This window comes from Thalassophryne amazonica, chromosome 5 (genome assembly GCF_902500255.1).
Source record: "Thalassophryne amazonica chromosome 5, fThaAma1.1, whole genome shotgun sequence".
NCBI classification, from domain to species: domain Eukaryota; kingdom Metazoa; phylum Chordata; class Actinopteri; order Batrachoidiformes; family Batrachoididae; genus Thalassophryne; species Thalassophryne amazonica.
In genome coordinates this window covers 85,815,603-85,838,491 of record NC_047107.1, presented here as the reverse complement: position 1 = coordinate 85,838,491, position 22,889 = coordinate 85,815,603, and the positions used below count along the sequence as shown (strand labels likewise).

The following is a 22,889-nucleotide window of genomic DNA, read 5'->3' as shown; positions in this document are numbered from 1 at the left end:
ATGCTCTGACATGCACTGTCAGCTGTGGGACCTTATATACGAGGGCTGTCAATAAAGTAACGGTCCTTTTTATATTTTTCAAAAACTATATGGATTTCATTCATATGTTTTTACGTCAGACATGCTTGAACGCTCGTGCGCATGCGTGAGTTTTTCCACGCCTGTCGGTGACGTCATTCGCCTGTGAGCACTCCTTGTGGGAGGAGTCGTCCAGCCCCTCGTCGGAATTCCTTTGTCTGAGAAGTTGCTGAGAGACTGGCGCGTTGTTTGATCAAAATTTTTTCTAAACCTGTGAGACACATCGAAGTGGACACGGTTCTAAAAATTAAGCTGGTTTTCAGTGAAAATTTTAATGGCTGATGAGAGATTTTGAGGTGAGACTGTCGCTTTAAGGACTTTTCACGGTGCGAGACGTCGCGCTGCGCTCTCAGGCGGTGTCATCAGCCTGTTCAAGCTGAAAACCTCCACATTTCAGGCTCTATTGATCCAGGACGTCGTGAGAGAACAGAGAAGTTTCAGAAGAAGTCGGTTTCAGCATTTTATCCGGATATTCCACTGTTAAAGGAGATTTTTTTAATGAAAGACGTGCGGACGGGTCCGCGCGTCGGGACGCAGCCGCCGCGACACTCCGCCACAGGAAAAACACCTCTGTTGAAAGCCTTAAGGACAAGTTGGAACATGTCCTGCCTGTTAAACAATTTCTCATATACTCACTCCACTGAAAGCCATCAAAAGCCGCCTGGATTTTACAAATGGTTATCAACACGGAGGTGTTTTTCCTGTGCCGCCGCACCGCGTCGGCTGCGTCCCGACGCGCGGATCCATCCGCATGTCTTTCATTAAAAAAATCTCCTTTAACAGTGGAATATCCGGATAAAATGCTGAAACCGCCTTCTTCTGAAACTTCTCTGTTCTCTCACGACGTCCTGGATCAATAGAGCCTGAAATGTGGAGGTTTTCAGCTTGAACAGGCTGATGACGCCGCCTGAGACCGCTGCGCGACGTCTCGCACCGTGAAAAGTCCTTAAAGCGACAGAATCACCTCAAAATCTCTCATCAGCCGTTAAAATTTTCACTGAAAACCAGCTTAATTTTTAGAACCGTGTCCACTTCGATGTGTCTCACAGGTTTAGAAAAAATTTTGATCAAACAACGCGCCAGTCTCTCAGCAACTTCTCAGACAAAGGAATTCCGACGAGGGGCTGGACGACTCCTCCCACAAGGAGTGCTCACAGGCGAATGACGTCACCGACAGGCGTGGAAAAACTCACGCATGCGCACGAGGGTTCAAGCATGTCTGACGTAAAAACATATGAATGAAATCCATATAGTTTTTGAAAAAAATAAAAAGGACCGTTACTTTATTGACAGCCCTCGTACGTGTGTGTGTGTCTTTCCAAATCATGTCCAATCAACTGAATTTACCTCAGGTGGACTCCAGTTAACCTGTAGAAACATCTCAAGGATGATCAGTGGAAACAGGATGCACCTGAGGTCAATTCTGAGCTTCATGACAAAGGCTGTGAATACTTATGTACACGTGACTTCTTAGATTTTTATTTTTAATAAATTTGCCAAAATCTAAAAAAACAAACTAAACTTTTTCACATGATCATTATGAGGTATTGTGTGTAGAATTTTGAGAGAAAAAAAAGAATTTCATCCATTTTGGAATAAGGCTGTAGCAAAACAAAATGTGGAAAAAGTAAAGCGCTGTGAATACTTTCCGGATGCACCATATTAATATCATTGTGTATAGTATAGCCCAGTGTAGAGAGTGACCCTAAACATTCTCCATGTACAACCCCAATTCCAGTGACGCTTATTGAGTGTTGTTAGAAGGAAAGGTGATGTAACACAGTGGTAAACATACCACTGCCCCAGCTTTTTTAAAACATGTTGCAGGCATCCATTTCAAAATGAGCAAATATTTGCACAAAAAAATAAAGTTTATCAGTTTGAACATTAAACATCTTGTCTTTGTGGTGTATTGAATTGACTATAGGTTGAAAAGGATTTGCAGATCATTGTATTCTGATTTTATTTACATATTACACTGTTGTGTGTTGGGGGGTTTGGCTGGACATTTTGGTGTTGTTTTCTTTTCTTTGCTCTCCAGGTGGTATGCAAACTGGTTTTTGTCTGTGGAGACGGTGCTGGCAGAAGAGTCCTTCACCCTCATCAGCATTATTAGCTGCACCTGTGGATGATGCTCACGTGTAAACTTAAAGACTTTCAGCTGAAGCAGATAATGAGATGGCGTTTGGCATTTAAGCCATGAGTGGTTCAAGAAGAATTGCCGGGAACTTGACCTTGTGATGTTCGTTTGTGAGACGCTGAGGACTGCGCCTGGGTTTGACACATCGTGCCTGTGAAGGAGGACGGGTGAGAGACACATGCTGTCAGCACACATCAGAGGTGATTGATTGTCTGAATAAGTGTTAACAGTAATTTGGCATTTTGTTACGCAGTATATTTGAACATTGATGAGAATTGTGCAGCTCACTTCTCACTGCCGTGGCGTATGGACTGATGACCCTCCACCTGTTGTGAGAAGCTGCTCATTTACATAAAGCTTAAATTCAGACCTGAATGTGTTGCTGATAGTGTGTGCCTTTGAAGGATATTTGTTGTAGCTGTTGACTTACCTCACATTTTCCATCCTTCACAGAGTCAGTTTGTCGTATCCACCTGGGGGGTGTTCGGCGGTGAGTCTGGGTCCAGAAGCGCCGAGCTTTGATCCATTTCGGCGCTGGAGAGCGCGCCGTGCTTCACCTCGCCAGACAAACGCACATTTATGTTGTACACCAATTACTGCACGGGAGAAAAATAAAATTGTTTTGTTTTTGGAACCGCTTTCTGGTTATTTAGCGCTGGGTTCAGTCAGACGCTAGTCGCGCTCCTCAACTCGCGCCTGCACATAACAGTAGTTCCCGGCCATTCCAAAATGGACCCAGTGGCAGAAGCGGTTCCTTTTGCTGAAAAAGTTCAAGAAGACTTGGAGAAGATATGGGAGCAATTACGGCCTCTCGCAAATCAAATTAAACAAACAGATGCTCGCATTACGGAGCTTGCAGCACAAGCCGTTCTGCTTCCTTCTGCTCCAGCTGCGGCACTATCGATACCGGTGCAGATAACTCCGTCACCCAAGGGGAGGCGGAGTGCGGTGGATTATTCCGTGGATTTCCGAATTTTTTCTGCTCAGTCCGGTTGGAATGCCGCAGCTTTGAGAGGAGTGTTTGTGGATGGTTTGAACGATTCATTAAAAGACGAGTTAGCAGTCAGTGACGAACCAAAAGATTCAGATGAGCTGATATCTTTGGCTATTCGTCTAGATGATCGGATAAAGGAGCGTGGACGCGAGAGAGGGCGGACATCAGAGCGGGTCTTTTCGTCTCGGGGCTTTCCCCGACACAGATCAGGGCTGCCTCTTCTTCGCCCCACTGAGACTCCTCCGACGGGACCACTGGCTCCTCTTGCGGATGAGCCCATGCAGCTCGGACGAGCTGAAGCTGCCATATTGCCCCGGTCACATAAGCGTCAAGAAAGAGAACAATGACGTATCTCCAGGTGTTCTTAGACAGGCATAATAATGGACACAAAAAAAAAAAAAGGGGCAGATCTTTGGTTGTTTAGTTATTTGGGCTGTTTTTTGTTTTCATGTAAGGGGTTATAAATTGTTTGGGGATTTAGAGGCGGTTCTGGTGGAGTGAACGACTGACGGTTCGGAGCTCGGCTGGACTCAGGTAATCATTATTTGAAGTTAGGTAATTTTTGTTTGAGGATTGGGTTGTTTTGTTTTGTTGTTTTAATTTCCCTGCTTCCCTAACCCCAACCTCACATGCTCTAAGACCGATTGTCTTGTGGGTTGTGGGGTGGTGCAGGTTGGTTACGCTGAGCATATCTCAGAAAACCTCTGCACCTGGGGGGGGGGGCGGGGGGGGTTGTCAGGGGCGTTTTTTTTTGGATTTGGTTTGGGCCCAGTTCCTCTCCAGCCCCGGTGGGCCTTTGACCGTTCGTCATTGGTGTTACCGGGGTGTGGTGCAGCGGGAACATACCTCAGTCGGAGTGGTGGGCCGATCTGTTGCCGTTCGCCATTTCGGTAGTTCCACCCCTCCCGATAGGCTGGTGGTATGGTCGGGTTGGGGCACCGGACGTCTTTCCGGTTTTCCGCTGCGCTTCGGGGATGGGACCGGGTTAGTTTTTCCTGTTTCCTTCCCCAGCTTAGTAGTTTTGTGCCGTTCGCCAAAATTGTGCTAACGATAGGCTCTGGGAGTGATCTGGGGTCTTTCGGGGTGCTGGGGGGGGTAATAGGGTTTGACAGTTGTTTTATTTTGCCCCCGGGGTGTTTTAATGAAGTCCGCCGGGGGTTGGATTTTTGTGTTGTTATGTTTCCTTCCAGTTTCCACCTCCAGGGTCGATGGGACGGTCCTCTGGGGGGGACTTGGGCTGATTAACCAAGTGTGGCCAGGTCTGGGGTTCCTGGGTTGTGGGGAGGGTACCTCCTGGGGTTGATGGTACGGTCCTCTAGGGGGCGCTGTTGCTCCATGAAAACCTGGGGACCTCTGTAAGATTCCGGTTTTGGTTGTTCTCTCCTGGAACTGGCGGTAAAGGTCTTCTGGGGGGGGGGGCTCTGCATATCGTTCTGGGGGGGGTTATTATTTTTCTTTGTGAATTTATGTTTGTATTGTGTTGTTGGGGCTGTGTTGGGTTATTGCATTTGGGAGTTTTTCTTTTCTTCCCGGGGTTGGATGGGACGGTCCCCTGGGGAGGGTTTGGGTGGGTTTTGTGTTTTTTCTTGTATGTTGGGTTGTATATGGGACTTTTTGGTTTTTTTTGTTGATGCCAGCCGGCCTTCCAGCCGCGGTGCCCTGTCCTGCTGTCTGCGGTGGACCTTGGGAGCGTTACGCCGTCTGCTTACTGATGAGGACCCCAGAGGGAGGTGCTGTTCTCGGGCCTGGTCTGTTCGGTCGCCGGGAGGCTTCCCGTTGATGGGGGGGTACTGTTGTGTGTTGGGGGGTTTGGCTGGACATTTTGGTGTTGTTTTCTTTTCTTTGCTCTCCAGGTGGTATGCAAACTGGTTTTTGTCTGTGGAGACGGTGCTGGCAGAAGAGTCCTTCACCCTCATCAGCATTATTAGCTGCACCTGTGGATGATGCTCATGTGTAAACTTAAAGACTTTCAGCTGAAGCAGATAATGAGATGGCGTTCTGCATTTAAGCCATGAGTGGTTCAAGCAGAATTGCTGGGAACTCGACCTTGTGACGTTCGTTTGTGAGACGCTGAGGACCACGCCTGGGTTTGACACATTGTGCCTGTGAAGGAGGACGGGTGAGGGACACATGCTGTCAGCACACATCAGAGGTGATTGATTGTCTGAATAAGTGTTAACAGTAATTTGGTATTTTGTTATGCAGTATATTTGAACATTGATGAGAATTGTGCAGCTCGCTTCTCACTGCCGTGGTGTACAGACTGATGATCCTCCACCTGTTGTGAGAAGCTGCTCATTTACATAAAGCTTAAATTCAGACCTGAATGTGTTGCTGATAGTGTGTGCCTTTGAAGGATATTTGTTGTAGCTGTTGACTTACCTCACCTTTTCCATCCTTCACAGAGTCAGTTTGTCGTATCCACCTGGGGGGTGTTCGGCGGTGAGTCTGGGTCCAGTCAGACACTGGTCACGCTCCTCAACTCGCGTCTGCACATAACATTACACAATGTCCCAACTTCATTGGAATTGGGGTTGTAATGTGTAGTTGCGTCAGGAAGGGCATCCGACGTAAAACTTCTGCCAAATCAACATGCAGATCCACCTTGAATCTTCTGTGGTGACGATGCGAGAAGCCAAAGGGACTTATAATGCAGTATAGCCCTGTAATAGACTGGGTGTACCCTGCCTCTCACCTAATGACTACTGGAATAAGTGGGTTTAGAAAATGAATAATTATATAGTATAATAATAATTTTAATAATCCTATAGGCTCTGAGGGTCATTGGTGCCCATGCTTATTACTGGATTATAGCATGAAGTGGATGACAGTCCACGACTCCTCGACATCAGGTTAGTTCCCCATTCAAGACTGGTACCCACTTACAGGTGCACTGAGGGAGTGCGGATGAAGTGCCTCATATTTTGTGTGCAAGAGACCAAGTGGAAGGGAAGTAAGAGCAGGAACATAGGCGGTAGGTTCAAGTTGTTGTATCATGGAGTGAATAGTAAGAGAAATGGTGGGGTCATTTTAAAGGAAGAGTATGTTAAGAGTGTGTTGGAGGTTAAGCGAGTGTATGAAAGGGTGATGAGTGTGAAGTTAGAAATTAAAGGGGTGATGATGAATATCATCAGTGCATATGCCCCACAGGTAGGTTGCGACATGAAGGAGAAAGAAGATTTCTGGAGTGAGTTAGATGAGGTGTTAGAGAGCGTGCCCAAGCATGAAAGAGTGGTGATAAGAGCAGCCTTCAATGGGCATGTTGGCGAAGGGAACAGAGGTAATGAGGAAGTAATGGGTAGATATAGTATCAAAGACAGGAATGTGGAAGGTTGTTGATTTTGCAAAAAGAATGGAAATGGCTGTGGCGACTCCCTGTTTTAAGAAAAAAGAAGAGAACAGGGTGACATAAGAGTGGAGGAAGGTGCACACAGGTGGACTACATTCTTTGTCAGAGATGCAAGCTAAAAGAAATTGGTGCATGTAAGGTGGTGGCAGGAGAGTGTAATAGCATTAGATTGAGGTTTGCAGGATGACTTTAGAGGTGAAGAAGGAGAGGAGAGTGAGAGCGCAACAAAGGATCAGATGGTGGAAGCTGAAGAAGGAAGACTGTTGTGTGAAATTCAGTGAGCAGGTGAGAGAGGCACTGGATGGAGGGGAAGCAATTTTCAACAGCTGGAAAAGTACTGCAGATGAGGTGAGGGAAACAGCTACCAAGGTATAGGGTGTAACATCTGGACAGTGGAAGGAAGATTAAAAAAAGAGCTGGTGGTGGAACAAAGATGTCCAGGAAAGCATGAGGAGAAAGAGGCTAGTGAAAAAGCTTTGGGATAGTCTGCGAGATAAAGAAAGTAGGCAGGAGTATAAGGAGATGCAGCATAAGGCAAAAAGAGAAGAGGCAAAAGCTAAGGAAAAGGAAAAGGCATATTGTGAGCTGTACAAGAGGTTGAATAGCAAGCAAGGAAAGAGAAAAGTACTTGTACCAATTGGCCAGACAATGGGACAGAGCTGGAAAGGATGTGCAGCAGGTTAGGGTGGTAAAAGATGCACATGGTAATATGCTAACAAGCGAGGAGAGTGTGTTGAGAAAGTGGAGGGAATATTTTGAGTAGTTGATGAATGAAGAATATGAGAGAGAGAAAAGGCTAGATGATGTGGCGAGAATGAATCAGGAAGTACAAGAAGTGAGGGCAGCTATGAAAAGGATGAAGAGTGGAAAGGCAGTTGGTCCAGATGACATTCCAGTGGAGTCATGGAAATGTCTAGGAGAGATGGCAGTGGAGTTTCTAACCAGAGTTTTTTAGTAAAATCGTGGAAAGTGAGAGGATGCCTGAGGAGTGGAGACAAAGTGCGCTGGTCCTATTTTTAAGAACAACTGCGATGTGCAGAGCTGCAGTAACTACAGAGGCATAAAGCTGATCAACCACAGCATGAAGTTATGGGAAAGAGTAGAAGAAGCTACGCTTGGAAAACAGGTGAAGATTTGTGAGCAGCAATATGGTTTTATGCTGAGAAAGAGCACTACAGATGCAATGTTTTCTCCGAAAATACTGGTGAAGTACAGAGAAGGCCAGAAAGAATTACATTGTGTGTTTGTGCATTTAGAGAATGTTTATAACAGGGTGCCAAGAGAAGAGTTGTGGTATTGAACTGTACTAACTGATCAGAATTTTGGCTCTCTGTTGGGACTGTTTACACAGAGACTGCTACCTGCTGCTTTAGACTTGAACTAACAGTCTTTTTCAAGACTTTTTTACTTTTTTACCTTTTTATTTTTTTTAACTTTTTTACTGTGCTCCAACGCCTAAGGAAGACCTCTAACGGTCGAAACATCGCGACGGAGCACTTTTATCAGCTAACTTTCATTAGCGTTGGCAAGCTAACTAGCTTGCTAACGCTTTCGTTTTTATTTTTTTATTTTTTTTATTTTTATTTTATTTTAGCACCGTTGTCGTGCGTTCGCTGTTGTCGTGCGTTGCCTGTGCTGCTTCATAGCCTGTTTGGTGCCTTGATTGGGGCACTCCTTCTGCTGAATCACCTCTGGATTATTTGCACAATATTCACTTTGTGTGTTTTTGGGAATCCGCTAGCTTAGCGCAGCTACTAGCTCTTAGCCGGTTTAGCATGGCGGCTTCTCCTGTCTCTCCCGTACTTTTCTGCTCTGGGTGTGAAATGTTTAGTTATTCCTCGGCCTCCTTTAGCAGTAACGGTACTTGTAATAAGTGCAGCTTATTCGTAGCTTTGGAGGCCAGGCTGGGCGAATTGGAGGCTCGGCTCCGCACCGTGGAAAATTCTACAGCTAGCCAGGCCCCTGTAGTCGGTGCGGACCAAGGTAGCTTAGCCGCCGTTAGTTCCCCCCTGGCAGATCCCGTGCAGTCGGGAAAGCAGGCTGACTGGGTGACTGTGAGGAGGAAGCGTAGCCCTAAACAGAAGCCCCGTGTACACCGTCAACCCGTTCACATCTCTAACCGTTTTTCCCCACTCGACGATACACTCGCCGAGGATCAAACTCTGGTTATTGGCGACTCTGTTTTGAGAAATGTGAAGTTAGCGACACCAGCAACCATAGTCAATTGTCTTCCGGGGGCCAGAGCAGGCGACATCGAAGGACATTTGAAATTGCTGGCTAAGGCTAAGCGTAAATTTGGTAAGATTGTAATTCACGTCGGCAGTAATGACACTCGGTTACACCAATCGGAGGTCACTAAAATTAACATTAAATCGGTGTGTAACTTTGCAAAAACAATGTCGGACTCTGTTGTTTTCTCTGGGCCCCTCCCCAATCAGACCGGGAGTGACATGTTTAGCCGCATGTTCTCCTTGAATTGCTGGCTGTCTGAGTGGTGTCCAAAAAATGAGGTGGGCTTCATTGATAATTGGCAAAGCTTCTGGGGAAAACCTGGTCTTGTTAGGAGAGACGGCATCCATCCCACTTTAGAGGGAGCAGCTCTCATTTCTAGAAATCTGGCCAATTTTTTTGGATCCTCCAAACTGTGACTGTCTAGCGTTGGGACCAGGAGGCAGAGCTGTGGTCTTAAACACCTCTCTGCAGCTTCTCTCCCCCTGCCATCCCCTCATTACCCCATCCCCGTAGAGACGGTGCCTGCTCCCAGACCACCAATAACCAGCAAAAATCTATTTAAGCATAAAAATTCAAAAAGAAAAAATAATATAGGACCTTCAATTACACCACAGACTAAAACAGTTAAATGTGGTCTATTAAACATTAGGTCTCTCTCTTCTAAGTCCCTGTTGGTAAATGATATAATAATTGATCAACGTATTGATTTATTCTGCCTTACAGAAACCTGGTTACAGCAGGATGAATATGTTAGTTTAAATGAGTCAACACCCCCGAGTCACACTAACTGTCAGAATGCTCGTAGCACGGGCCGGGGCGGAGGATTAGCAGCAATCTTCCATTCCAGCTTATTAATTAATCAAAAACCTAGACAGAGCTTTAATTCATTTGAAAGCTTGTCTCTTAGTCTTGTCCATCCAAATTGGAAGTCCCAAAAACCAGTTTTATTTGTTATTATCTATCGTCCACCTGGTCATTACTGTGAGTTTCTCTGTGAATTTTCAGACCTTTTGTCTGACTTAGTGCTTAGCTCAGATAAGATAATTATAGTGGGCGATTTTAACATCCACACAGATGCTGAGAATGACAGCCTCAACACTGCATTTAATCTATTATTAGACTCTATCGGCTTTGCTCAAAAAGTAAATGAGTCCACCCACCACTTTAATCATATTTTAGATCTTGTTCTGACTTATGGTATGGAAATAGAAGACTTAACAGTATTCCCTGAAAACTCCCTTCTGTCTGATCATTTTTTAATAACATTTACATTTACCCTGATGGACTACCCTGCAGTGGGGAATAAGTTTCATTACACTAGAAGTCTTTCAGAAAGCGCTGTAACTAGGTTTAAGGATATGATTCCTTCTTTATGTTCTCTAATGTCATATACCAACACAGAGCAGAGTAGCTACCTAAACTCTGTAAGGGAGTTAGAGTATCTCGTCAATAGTTTTACATCCTCATTGAAGACAACTTTGGATGCTGTAGCTCCTCTGAAAAAGAGAGCTTTAAATCAGAAGTGTCTGACTCCGTGGTATAACTCACAAACTCGTAGCTTAAAGCAGATAACCCGTAAGTTGGAGAGGAAATGGCGTCTCACTAATTTAGAAGATCTTCACTTAGCCTGGAAAAAGAGTTTGTTGCTCTATAAAAAAGCCCTCCGTAAAGCTAGGACATCTTTCTACTCATCACTAATTGAAGAAAATAAGAACAACCCCAGGTTTCTTTTCAGCACTGTAGCCAGGCTGACAAAGTGTCAGAGCTCTATTGAGCTGAGTATTCCATTAACTTTAACTAGTAATGACTTCATGACTTTCTTTGCTAACAAAATTTTGACTATTAGAGAAAAAATTACTCATAACCATCCCAAAGATGTATCGTTATCTTTGGCTGCTTTCAGTGATGCCGGTAGTTGTTCTGTTGGACCTCAGTGCTGCTTTTGATACTGTTGACCATAAAATTTTATTACAGAGATTAGAGCATGTCATAGGTATTAAAGGCACTGCGCTGCGGTGGTTTGAATCATATTTGTCTAATAGATTACAGTTTGTTCATGTAAATGGGGAATCTTCTTCACAGACTAAAGTTAATTATGGAGTTCCACAAGGTTCTGTGCTAGGACCAATTTTATTCACTTTATACATGCTTCCCTTAGGCAGTATTATTAGACGGTATTGCTTAAATTTTCATTGTTACGCAGATGATACCCAGCTTTATTTATCCATGAAGCCAGAGGATACACACCAATTAGCTAAACTGCAGGATTGTCTTACAGACATAAAGACATGGATGACCTCTAATTTCCTGCTTTTAAACTCAGATAAAACTGAAGTTATTGTACTTGGCCCCACAAATCTTAGAAGCATGGTGTCTAACCAGATCCTTACTCTGGATGGCATTTCCCTGATCTCTAGTAATACTGTGAGAAATCTTGGAGTCATTTTTGATCAGGATATGTCATTCAAAGCGCATATTAAACAAATATGTAGGACTGCCTTTTTGCATTTACGCAATATCTCTAAAATCAGAAAGGTCTTGTCTCAGAGTGATGCTGAAAAACTAATTCATGCATTTATTTCCTCTAGGCTGGACTATTGTAATTCATTATTATCAGGTTGTCCTAAAAGTTCCCTAAAAAGCCTTCAGTTGGTTCAGAATAGTACTGACGGGGACTAGCAGGAGAGAGCATATCTCACCCGTGTTGGCCTCTCTTCATTGGCTTCCTGTTAATTCTAGAATAGAATTTAAAATTCTTCTTCTTACTTATAAGGTTTTGAATAATCAGGTCCCATCTTATCTTAGGGACCTCGTAGTACCATATTACCCCATTAGAGCGCTTCGCTCTCAGACTGCGGGCTTACTTATAAACTAGGGTTTGTAAGAGTAGAATGGGAGGCAGAGCCTTCAGCTTTCAGGCTCCTCTCCTGTGGAACCAGCTCCCAATTCAGATCAGGGAGACAGATACCCTCTCTACTTTTAAGATTAGGCTTAAAACTTTCCTTTTCGCTAAGGCTTATAGTTAGGGCTGGATCGGGTGACCCTGGACCATCCCTTGGTTATGTTGCTTTAGACGTAGACTGTGGGGGGGTTCCCATGATGCACTGTTTCTTTCTCTTTTTGCTCCGTATGCATCACTCTGCATTTAATCATTAGTGATCGATCTCTGCCCCCCTTCTCGGCATGTCTTTTTTCTGGTTCTTTCCCTCAGCCCCAACCAGTCTCAGCAGAAGACTGCCCCTCCCTGAGCCTGGTTCTGCTGGAGGTTTCTTCCTGTCAAAAGGGAGTTTTTCCTTCCCACTGTGGCCAAGTGCTTGCTCATAGGGGGTCGTTTTGACCGTTGGGGTTTTTCATAATTATTGTATGGCCTTGCCTTACAATATGGAGCGCCTTGGGGCAACTGTTTGTTGTGATTTGGCGCTATATAAGAAAAAAGTTGATTGATTGATTGATTGTATGAGGAAGTCTAGCGTGACAGAGTAGTATATGATGGTTGTGCAGGACATGTACAAAGATAGTGTGACGGCAGTGAAATGTGCAGTAGGAAATGACAGACTCATTCAAGGTGGAGGTGAGATTACACCAAGGATCAGCTCTGAGTCCTCTCTTGTTCACAATGGTGATGGACATGTTGACAGATTAGATCAGACAGGAGTCTCCATGGACTATGATCTTTGTAGATGACACTAGTGAGAGTAGAGAGCAAGTTGAGTCTAGTCTGGAGAGGTGGAGATATGCTCTGGATAGAAGAGGAATGAAAGTCAGTAGGAGCAAGACTGAGTACATGTATGTGAATGGGAGGGAGCCCAGTGGAATAGTGCAGTCACAAGGAGTAGAAGTGGTGAAAGTAGATGAGCTTAGATACTTCGGGTCAACTGTCCAAAGTAATGGAGAGTGTGGTAGAGAGGTGAAGAAGAGAGTGGAGGCAGGATGGAGTGGGTGGAGAAAGGTGGCAGGAGTTATTTGTGACTGAAGAATATCTGCAAGAGTGAAGGGGAAAGTTTACAAGACAGTAGTGAGACCAGCTATGTTATACAGCTTGTAGATGGTGGCACAAAGAAAAAACAAGAGACAGAGCTGAAGATGTTGTGATTCTCTTTGGGAGTGATGAGAATGGACAGGATTAGGAATGGACATATCAGAAGGACAGCTCAGGTGGGACGGTTTGGAGACAAAGTCAGAGAGATGAGCTTGAGATGGTTTGGACATGTGCAGAGGAGGGACCCAGGGTATATAGGGAGAAGGATGCTGAGGATGGAGCCACCAGGCAGGAGGAGAAGAGGGAGACCAAAGAGGAGGTTCATGGATGTGCTGAGAGAGGACATGCAGGTGGTTGGTGTGACAGAGGAAGATACAGAGGACAGGGTGAGATGGAAACGATTGATCTGCTGTGGCGACCCCTAATGACAGCAGCTAAAAGAATTATTATTAAATCAACATGATTTATTTGTTGTTATTATTATAACAACAATAAATTGATTATATATTATCATTATTACAAAAATGGTTATTATTTTCGTGTGTCGGCAGAGTTTTCCTCAGATGATTCCACTCACTCACTCGTTACGTAACACAATTTGTGCGTTGCGCACGTGATCATAAATAACCTCTGGAGACAGCCTGGTTTAAACAGATTAATCATTACTTCCATTCAGTGACCAAAAGCAGCTCATGTGTTATCTTTAGGTCAAAGAAAGAGGTCGACATCCAAAGCATCCAAAGAAATTGCAAAATCATTTGATTTGCACCAAAAATCCACGTGCACACTGTGCTTTAAAAAAACACTAAGTGGTACAGTTTTTGAAAAGACATTTCAAAATGTGTATTGAGTAAGTAAACAGTACAATGGACAGAACAGTGGAAAGCAATTTGATTGAAATACGTATTTTTCCTCTCCTCGCAGAAGAATACATGTAGATGTTTTTATTTATTTATTTATGTTATGTTTTTCCCTGACCACACTGACCACCTCTCCTCTCCCCCTCCTCCATCCAAAGCTGTCATCCCGAGCAGCAGACGTCGGTTCGAGCCGCAGACGCCCGGATGAGAGCAGCGAGCGACGTTCAGGGGCAGCACGGCCGTTTGAGTTGACCGAGTTGAGGTCAACCATCCCGGGACGACCGCCAGTCAGCCACTGCTGGAATCTGTCACGCATTCGACGCAGCCCGAGGAAATCGCTGGTGGGGTAAAATCCGGAGAGACCGCTCCGTGGCGTGGAGGCGATCGGCCACGGCACCTTTCTGAACCCCGTGGTGTCCAATTTCGTCGGTAAGTAAAATATTTATTTATTTACTGTTCTCATTTGAACGCGTCTTTTCGCTCCCCCACGCCTTTACACGGGTGTTCTGTCTTCTTGGGATTTCTTTGTGGTGCGTTCACACGGGCCTGGCGTGAAAATGGGGGAGGACAGGAAAAAAAAAAGTGATTTAAAAAAAAAATCACGGTGATTTATTCGTTACGCAGCTGCCCGATTTGCCTTGACGCAGATGTGACAGACGACATTACTGCCGAATCTGTATTTTGCGGTGTGGTCACATACTGTTGCACGGAACAAATAAGCGAACGCTACACGTGTGCGACATCCGACACACAAACACAAAAGGACCGTTTCGATCACTGTAAAACCGCGGTAGGAAAAAAAACCCAGATAAAACAACATAAAACCCAAACAGTCCAGAACATCGCTTCTTTATTTGACCGTTAATCACGCCAGTTCTTTTCACTCTGTTGAGCTTTTCATGCGCCCAGCAGCACCACGGCTTCTTTGGCGACGAGGCGGGTCAAGAACCGCGCATGCGCACTGTGCATCGCCACTTCCACCCCTTTGCCAAAAGTTTCCAAAGTGCACGCCTCAGGTCAGTCTTCCCCGTCTTAATGAAAACAGATCCACATCTGTATTGTAACGATGTGTGTGTGTGTGTGTGTGTGGGGTGGTCTACAGGGCTATAGATACTCTGCTTCACTTCCCCTTCAGCAACACCAAACATTGAAGTGATTTCATGCATAAAATGTATTTATTTATTTAGTCATCAGATGGAGCTGATTCAGTGACATTATTCAGCTGCTGGACACTGTTTAGATCAGGTCACGTTATGGCTGTCTTCCACGGTGTAAAATGTGCAGAGTTACCACCCCAGAACTGTCGGTGACGCTGTACATTTCTTGTGTTTTGGTTCTGTTAGATTACGACTTCGAGAATAAAGTTGTAATTTTACGAGAATAAAATCGGAATTTTACGAGAAAAAAGTCATGATATTACAAGAATAAAGTCGTCATTTTACGAGAAAAAAGTCAAAATATTATATTTTGACTTTATTCTCATAATATTATGAATTTATTCTCGTAATATTACGACTTTTTTCTCATAAAATTCCGACTTTATTCTCGTAAAATTACGACTTTATTCTCGTAAATGACGACTTTATTCTCATAATATTACGACTTTTTTCTCGTAAAGTTACGAATTTATTTTCATAATATTATGACTTTATTCTCGTAAAATTACAACTATTCTCGTAATATTACGACTTTTTTCATCGTAAAATTATGACTTTATTCTCATAATATTACAACTTTATTCTCGTAATATTACAACCTTATTCTTGAATCTAAAAAAAATTCAATGTGGTCCCAAAACACTGTCATAGTTAGATAATATCTGTGCTAGTTCTTTATTTTATGTTAGCTATCAAGTATTTGTGTTATTTGCTTGGAAGTTCTGAGAAATATAAGTTAAATTTTACTTCATCATATGTCCAAGTTTCAGAAACAGGGAGAGCTCCCCCTGTTGGTGAGAGCCAGTAACATTAGAAATGTGAGGCTAAACCACACCCATTGTTAACACCCACTTTGTATAAAAGTGTTGTACAAGCTACTTTGTGTGCCTTCACAAGATGGACACTGTCTGTGAGGGACACAAGCCTGGTTTTTGTCAAGACCTTTAATAAACTAAAAATGAGGAATACAATGGTTTGGTTGTTGGTAAGGGGCAGTAAATTACACAAAAGAACCGGGTAAAAATAACAGTTCCATTGTTACTGTAATACTGCGTTCACTTGCACATCGGAAGTCGATAATTCCGTGTCAGCATTTTTGATGTCTGAATGCAATATTTTCATCCCCCATCTTGGGAAGGGGACTCTGGAATTTGCAACCCACCCCTGTATTCCTAATTTCAAGGTGCCATGATCCTTTGCGCACATGGAGTAGTTCCAGTTGCATGCAAACATGACATGCTGTTTCATTGACTTTTAAATTTTTTTTAACTGTTCGTTGATTCCTTGTTTCTTTGCAGCTATCAAATTTGTTGAGGGATTTTATCGTGTGTGTGTGTGTGTGTGTGTGTGTGTGTGTATATATATATATATATATATATATATATATATATATATATATATATATATATATATATATATATATATGCACCACTCTGCATTTAATCATTAGTGATCGATCTCTTCTTTTTCCTAGTTCTCTCCCTCAGCCCCAACCAGTCCCAGCAGAAGACTGCCTCTCCCTGAGCCTGGTTCTGCTGGAGGTTTCTTCCTGTTAAAAGGGAGTTTTTCCTTTTTTTTTTCTTCCCACTGTAGCCAAGTGCTTGCTCACAGGGGGTCATTTTGACCGTTGGGGTTTTACATAATTATTGTATGGCCTTGCCTTACAATATAAAGCGCCTTGGGGCAACTGTTTGTTGTGATTTGGCGCTATATAAAAAAATTGATTGATTGATTGATATATTTACACACACACCTTAACTTGTGCTTGAAGGCTTTTCTTTTCCCCGTACATGATGAGTGGTGAAACTGTTTTTGTCGTTTACAACCGGCAAGTCAAACCAGAACCACTCTAAAGGCCCCTTCACACATAGCACAAAAGATGCAGAAACCGGAAGAAAATCCGCAAACCAAACACGAAATGGGGAACCACGAACTATCGTGTGTGTGCACGAACATAGTGCAAGCAGCTGGAACGTGTTGCATCACGTTGTGCCACTGATGTGGAGAAAACTAAAATAAAAATAGGGGAGGTGATGGTCTAGTGGTTAAACGTTGGGCTTGAGACCAGAGGATCCTCGGTTTAAATCCCAGCCTGGCCGGAAAATCACTAAGGGCCCTTGGGCAAGGTCCTTAATCCCCTAGTTGCACCTGGTGTGTAGTGAGCGCCTTGTATGGCAGCACCCTCACATCGGGGTGAATGTGAGGCATTAGGGTGTAAAGTGCCTTGAGGGTCTGATGCAGATGGAAAAGCGCTATATAAATGCAGTCTATTTACCATTTAAAAACCAGCTGCATAATCAGTGTATATCACAGGGTTGATATAAATAATGAATAAAAGGGGATGCAATACAGAACCCTGTGCTTAAATAACCCTGGCTAAATAAAAAAATAAATGCCACTCATGGGATTCGAACCTGCAGTTTACAAAAGCTCTGTTTAACAGATGGAAACTTTACCACTGTGCAACAATCACTGTCTAATAACATGACCGTAAAATGGCTAAAATCCCCCCCCAAAAAAGAGAAAAAAGCGCTGTAATAACTGACAAAACGGCGTTTGTTACAGCATTTTTGGCGATACGTTACTGAAAGTGGTGTATTTGTGCCGCTGTTGGCTTGTCATATCATCATAGTCCTGTGGCACGCGTGTTCTGCCGGACATGTACGACATTCAGATTGCCTGCTGCATGATCTGATGGTCCGTTTCACATGGGGTAGCCTGCCGACGTGCACTGTATGTGGCCGCTGCAGCCCGGCTGTGTGCGCTCAGACGTGGCTGTCCGGCCCTCATGTGATCATGTCTGTAAATACATATCAGCATGTCATGCAAGTGTGTTCTCCCTCCGCACGCCACGTGTGTGTGTGTGTGTGTGTGTGTGGGGGGGGGGGCGCGACACACAAGCGGGTGATTCTTTAACTACGGGCACTATTGGCCTTGTAAATGTAATTTCCACCACACCATTGCCTTACAATATAAAGCGCCTTGGGGCAACTGTTTGTTGTGATTTGGCGCTATATACATGTGCTCTGATGTCACTGTTTATCTCCATAGAAACTACCCAAACAATCTTTCATACAAACTGTTTAAAGGGACATTACAGTGTTGTGGTGGAAATTATGGCAATAGTGTGGGACAACTACATTTTGTTTAAAAAAAATCACAACAGTTGTATGACATTGAATATCACAATTATGTTTTGATTATTTTACTGATATTTTATTCAGAGATATTTTAAAACATTAGAAAAAACGTTTCTTTACCATTCATTTTTATCATTGAAGATCAAAAGTCTGGGTGTGGGACAAGGACAAAACGGCAATATTTGCATATAATGAAGCTGAAAAAAGGTGAAAAAGTCATCATAGACTACTAGAACAAATTTCTTAACACACTTTCATTGTAAAGATAACTATAAAAGTGTGAAATTTCCCCTTTTTTCTGTTTTTCATACAATATGATCAAAGGACATAATAAGTGCCCGTAGTCTAAGAATCACCCAAGCATGCCACGTGTGTGGCTTTTACAACGCCACACTCGTCGGGGCACTTAGACAAATTTCACTGCCAGGTTGAAAGTGGTTGTCTGCTCACAGTTTTCATGCTGACAGCGCAAACGGCACCACATTTTCTAAGTGTCCAGCGAGCGGTGTTGGATGTCCGTGTGTGACACCTGGAATTTGGCCAACACCTGCCGCGAGAAGGTTCGAATGGGCTCTCACAAGGCACTCTCTGTCTTTCAGCCGCTGGTGTGCGCGAATAGTTGTAGCGACAGGTGTACGAGGTGTTGGAGGCAGCGCCGATTTTTCATGACTGGCATGCAATTCCTCCAGTTTGTCCTTCATGCGCTAGTCGACTTCAATCATGTTATGTGTGAAGGGGCCCTAAGCAAGCAGGGGATGATGGGACTCTGAAAGACTCTATAGACAGCAACACCAAGATCAATAAAGTCAGTACCTGTCAGATACATTGATTGCATAAAATTTGCTATCAGATACTACATACTCGTAAAAATTAACAAAAGTGTAATGTTTACTGCGTGAGCCGCCATATTCCTGTGACTTCAGTTTTGGCAAACTTGGTTTCCACGGATCTTGTCTGTGTCTTGTCTGACTTGAAATTCCAGCTTTAATGCCCATTCCATTTCTCTTTTTAGAGTCGGACCTAATTTTTTTTCCGTGTTCCAAGTTCAGTGGATCACAGCATAAAATCGCTAGCATAAATTTTTCCATTACCATATGTTGGACTCCAAAATTTTTATGAGAAACCAGAGAGCTGCACTTGAAAGCAACAAGGTTAATTATTTTTTATATGGCTATTATATATATAAACACGCAAACTTACAGTATCGCCTGAATATGCTGCTGACGGTGTTGAGCTCGTTAGCTTTCTTCACCTCCATGAAGTACTTGCTAACAGGTGTTCCGATCGTTAGCTGGTAAGCTATGAATTTGTGTGTTTTTTCCAATGCTGTTTAGATATTTATGGAGTGTGTTCACGTCTGACTTGGTTTTTCTAATTGTGTTTTTAGCTTCCTGGTTTGTAACGAAAATATGCGTTGCGGACCGGTCCAATATGGGAAAATATCTGACTGGTAATCAGCCAATCAGAGCACACGTAGCGTCGCAGTCAGCCATATAATAATCTTTCTTATTATATGGCTGCAACGCTACAGCGAGAAGCAGTGGCCCTGAATAGGAACACTGGGATCACAGGCTCTCATCTTTTTGTGTTGTTTTGTTCTCGAGGATTGCGAAGCTTTGTTTAGAACATGTGACATGAGTACTTTAATGTCACAGGGTCACATTAAACTGAACCAAATACACCCATTGCTGTGTCTTGTCCTGACATGAGGCTGTAAGAGAGATATGAAATGCAAAGTATGATGACAGGTGGATTAATGTCTTTCTTCTTTCACTTACCTGTGTGTCTGAGTGAATGCGTTCGTGCTTCTGTTGACAGCCATGATAAGACATGAAAGCAGCAAATTACAAAGAACAAATGCCAAGCATTGACATGCTCTATTTTTAATATAAGAACTACCTTCTTTGGATACGTGCCTGTAGATTGTTACAAAATATTTATGATTTAAAGAACAAACATGTTTTTGCCTACAATTTATAATCTGTACCTAATTGCACTAAGAAATTACCTGGAAACTGTAGCCAGTTTGATGGAAAAGCCAACTGCAGCTTTTCCTGTGAAGCCTGCTTAAGCCGGATTGAAATAGCACTGGAATGTATTCATAGGTCTTTAGACCCTTTCACCCATGTTTACATGTACACTGTTTGTTGCTACTTTCAGAAATAGTGAGCACCAGTTGCCTGTAAATGACTTCGTAGCTTGCTGACCAGGTTTTCTTGTAGATTTCCTGTAGATCGTTTTGTAGTCTGTACAAACAAAATCCTGCACGGGTAGCTCAGCAGAATAAGGAGGTGGACAACCAGTGTCTAGACCTGAGGTTGACTCCCTGCCATGCTACCTGTCTGTGACCTTGGACATGATATTTCATCTGCATTGTCCCAGTCCACCCAGCTGGAAATGGGTACTGGCTTCGGCTCAGGAAGTAACTTGCGTCAGACTGGCATCCAATCCAGGAGTCATAGACCCTCATCTGCTTCACTCTACGGAATCCGGGGATAAGAATCTGCACCAATGGACCTCAGGGTCTATAGTATAGTTTTGGGGGGTGGGGTGGGAGGGCTGGTTAAATGAGACTTCATACATAAGTAGCATGCCATATGAAGATGTGCATGAAGATGAATAGTGCCAGTCTGACATATTGTGTAGGTCCCCCCCCCCCTTAGCAGAAAACAGCCCTGACCCATCGAGGCATGGACTACACTATAGATCTCTGAAGGTGTGCTTTGGTATCTGGCACCAAGACATTAGCAGCAAAAGATTTACTATCACAATTATATAATAAATGCAAGTAACTACAATGGCAGCGTGGGTGGGGGGGGGTGGGGGTGCTATCATTTTAGCTGTAAAAGTGACCGTTTCAAGCACACACAGCTTGGTGATTTGTTGGGGAATTCGCCATGATACCGCCATCATATTGATGCTGTCTCAGGAGGCCTCTTGGGAAGAGAGAAAAAAATGAATTGTCGTCCTCTGTGTGACTGACTGTGACTATGTTATGTCAATGTTTTGTGGAGTTAAGGTGGGTTCATTGAAACATTAACAACACATCCATCTTATGTACGATATGCACTTTGACCTGCTCTTTCTGGGAATAATTCAGTCAGATAAAAACATAATTAAGGCTGGATGATTCACACAAAATTGCCAGTTCAGTGGTGACAGCATAGAGCACACCTTCAGGATAACATTTAAAAAAAAATTTTTTTTTAGTACAGTAATAAATCCAAATCGTTCATAAAATACACAAAGCAGTGCTCACGTAACCAGCAGTTAAAGTCGGACAGCTTGTACTTTGGACGTTCTGTGTGGAAGGTTGTTACGTTTGGAGTGAGGCCAGTTAGGGAGGGTGGACATTTGTGTGGACGTAAGAGGCATATTTTATGTGATGTTACTATGTTAAACAACAATGAGAGACTGCAAAGTCAAACCAGTTTTAGAGGCGTGTGTGTGTGTGTGTGTGTGTGCGTTCGTTTTCATTGCCAGTGAACAGTCGTCTCTGCTGCTGTGTACAGTTTGACAACTCCTCCAGATCTAGATCAGCATCACAATCATGTGAGGTGCGGCATTTCTTGACAAGAATGTCCTCCAGGAAGTGGCAGGTCACACCACATTCACGTCCACCACCACGTCTTTCTACAGCATGCGCACCTGTTAGTCAGAGTTAGTTTGCGTTTTTCTTTTTCTGCTGATGTACTCTGTTGGATACACAGTGCAACATCATCAACAAGGGCAAACAGAGCTGTCAGACCCTATCTGTCAGGTCAGGTCAGGCTGGTACGCCATGTCACCGCATTTGCCACACTACTGTTGGGGAAAGTGTAGTGACACGGACCCACAACAGGGGGCGCAAATGAACGGTCAATAGATGAGCCAAAAGGTAACAATTTAATGTTGTTAATGTGCACAACGATTATACAGACAATCACAGAATCTGATAGCAGTCAATACACCAAGGTGACGTGTGGGCAGGCTCGAGGATGTGACAATGTGACAAAGTTTTATTGGGCACACAAAATATTCAAATAGAAAAAAATGAACAATTCCACAAACAAACACAGACAAAACTAGTGAGTCCGAAAGGGTGTGGGCTGAAGCAAAGCTTATTAGCGCCCACCCCTGCTCGTACAAGTCCAACAATTCTTATCAGTCATATTTACATAAATACAAATTCACTACTACATGTCGACACACAGACATACACATCAATATACTATTCACTTATAATTATATTTATATAGTACCAGATCACAAGAAATTCGAATCAAGGCACTTTACGCCAGTAAGGACTAACCTTACCAACCCCCAGAGCGATCACTAGGCAACTGTGGTGAGGAAAAACTCCATATAAGGAAGAAACCTCAAGCAGACCAGGCTCTTGGGGGTGACCCTCTGCTTGGGCTGTGCCATATATACCTATATACATACTTATATACTTTACAAACATAAATATATACATACATACATATACACAGTCACTTATATACATATACACCTACCCATATCTATATATCTACATACGCATATACATACTCACACATTCAAATATACAATGAGTCCCACTTATAAATTGAACATTCCATATAAATGAAATTATATTTGCTTCTTTATGATACTTAGACATGATGTTCTTTTTGAGTAGTTTCTTAAATCTTAAATCTTACTAAGGTACTACTCATTCGGATAGAAGACGTCTGTCCTGAGAAGAGCCGGGACCACATTATTTCCACCGCCACAGAACCCGGTGAATACTGGAGCCGCCAAATCCCGAATTCCCAGGTGATCACCGTCCCCGACTGTCGGATCTGGTACTGCTGGCGAGGAGCACAAACAGTGAGATGTGGGTGTGTGCACACCCAGTAACAAAAACAGTCCAAAGGTGGAAAATCACCTCCACCTCTAATCACACACTCGTGCAGCTCCTGTCTAATCACTTATCTGGCTGGGGTGTGAAGCGAAGCCG

At 43.5% G+C, this 22,889-nt stretch overlaps 2 protein-coding genes across 3 annotated transcripts in view; one reads left to right on the top strand and one right to left on the bottom strand.

Annotated features, from left to right (window-relative positions):
• The window catches only part of mthfd2l (methylenetetrahydrofolate dehydrogenase (NADP+ dependent) 2 like), a 116,868-nt gene extending 103,030 nt beyond the window's left edge, over positions 1–13,838 (bottom strand). Inside the window, exon 1 of the mRNA XM_034170774.1 lies at positions 13,760–13,838. Within this exon, the coding sequence (XP_034026665.1) occupies positions 13,760–13,797 (38 nt within the window). The 5' untranslated portion in view covers positions 13,798–13,838. The remainder of the gene's footprint in view (positions 1–13,759) is intronic.
• A 101-nt stretch (positions 13,839–13,939) lies between these two features.
• Positions 13,940–22,889, top strand: part of slc20a2 (solute carrier family 20 member 2) — a 156,115-nt gene continuing 147,165 nt past the window's right edge. For both annotated transcript variants that reach the window (XM_034170770.1, XM_034170767.1), the window contains exon 1: positions 13,940–14,061. The gene's annotated coding sequence lies outside the window, so the exon portion shown is untranslated. The remainder of the gene's footprint in view (positions 14,062–22,889) is intronic.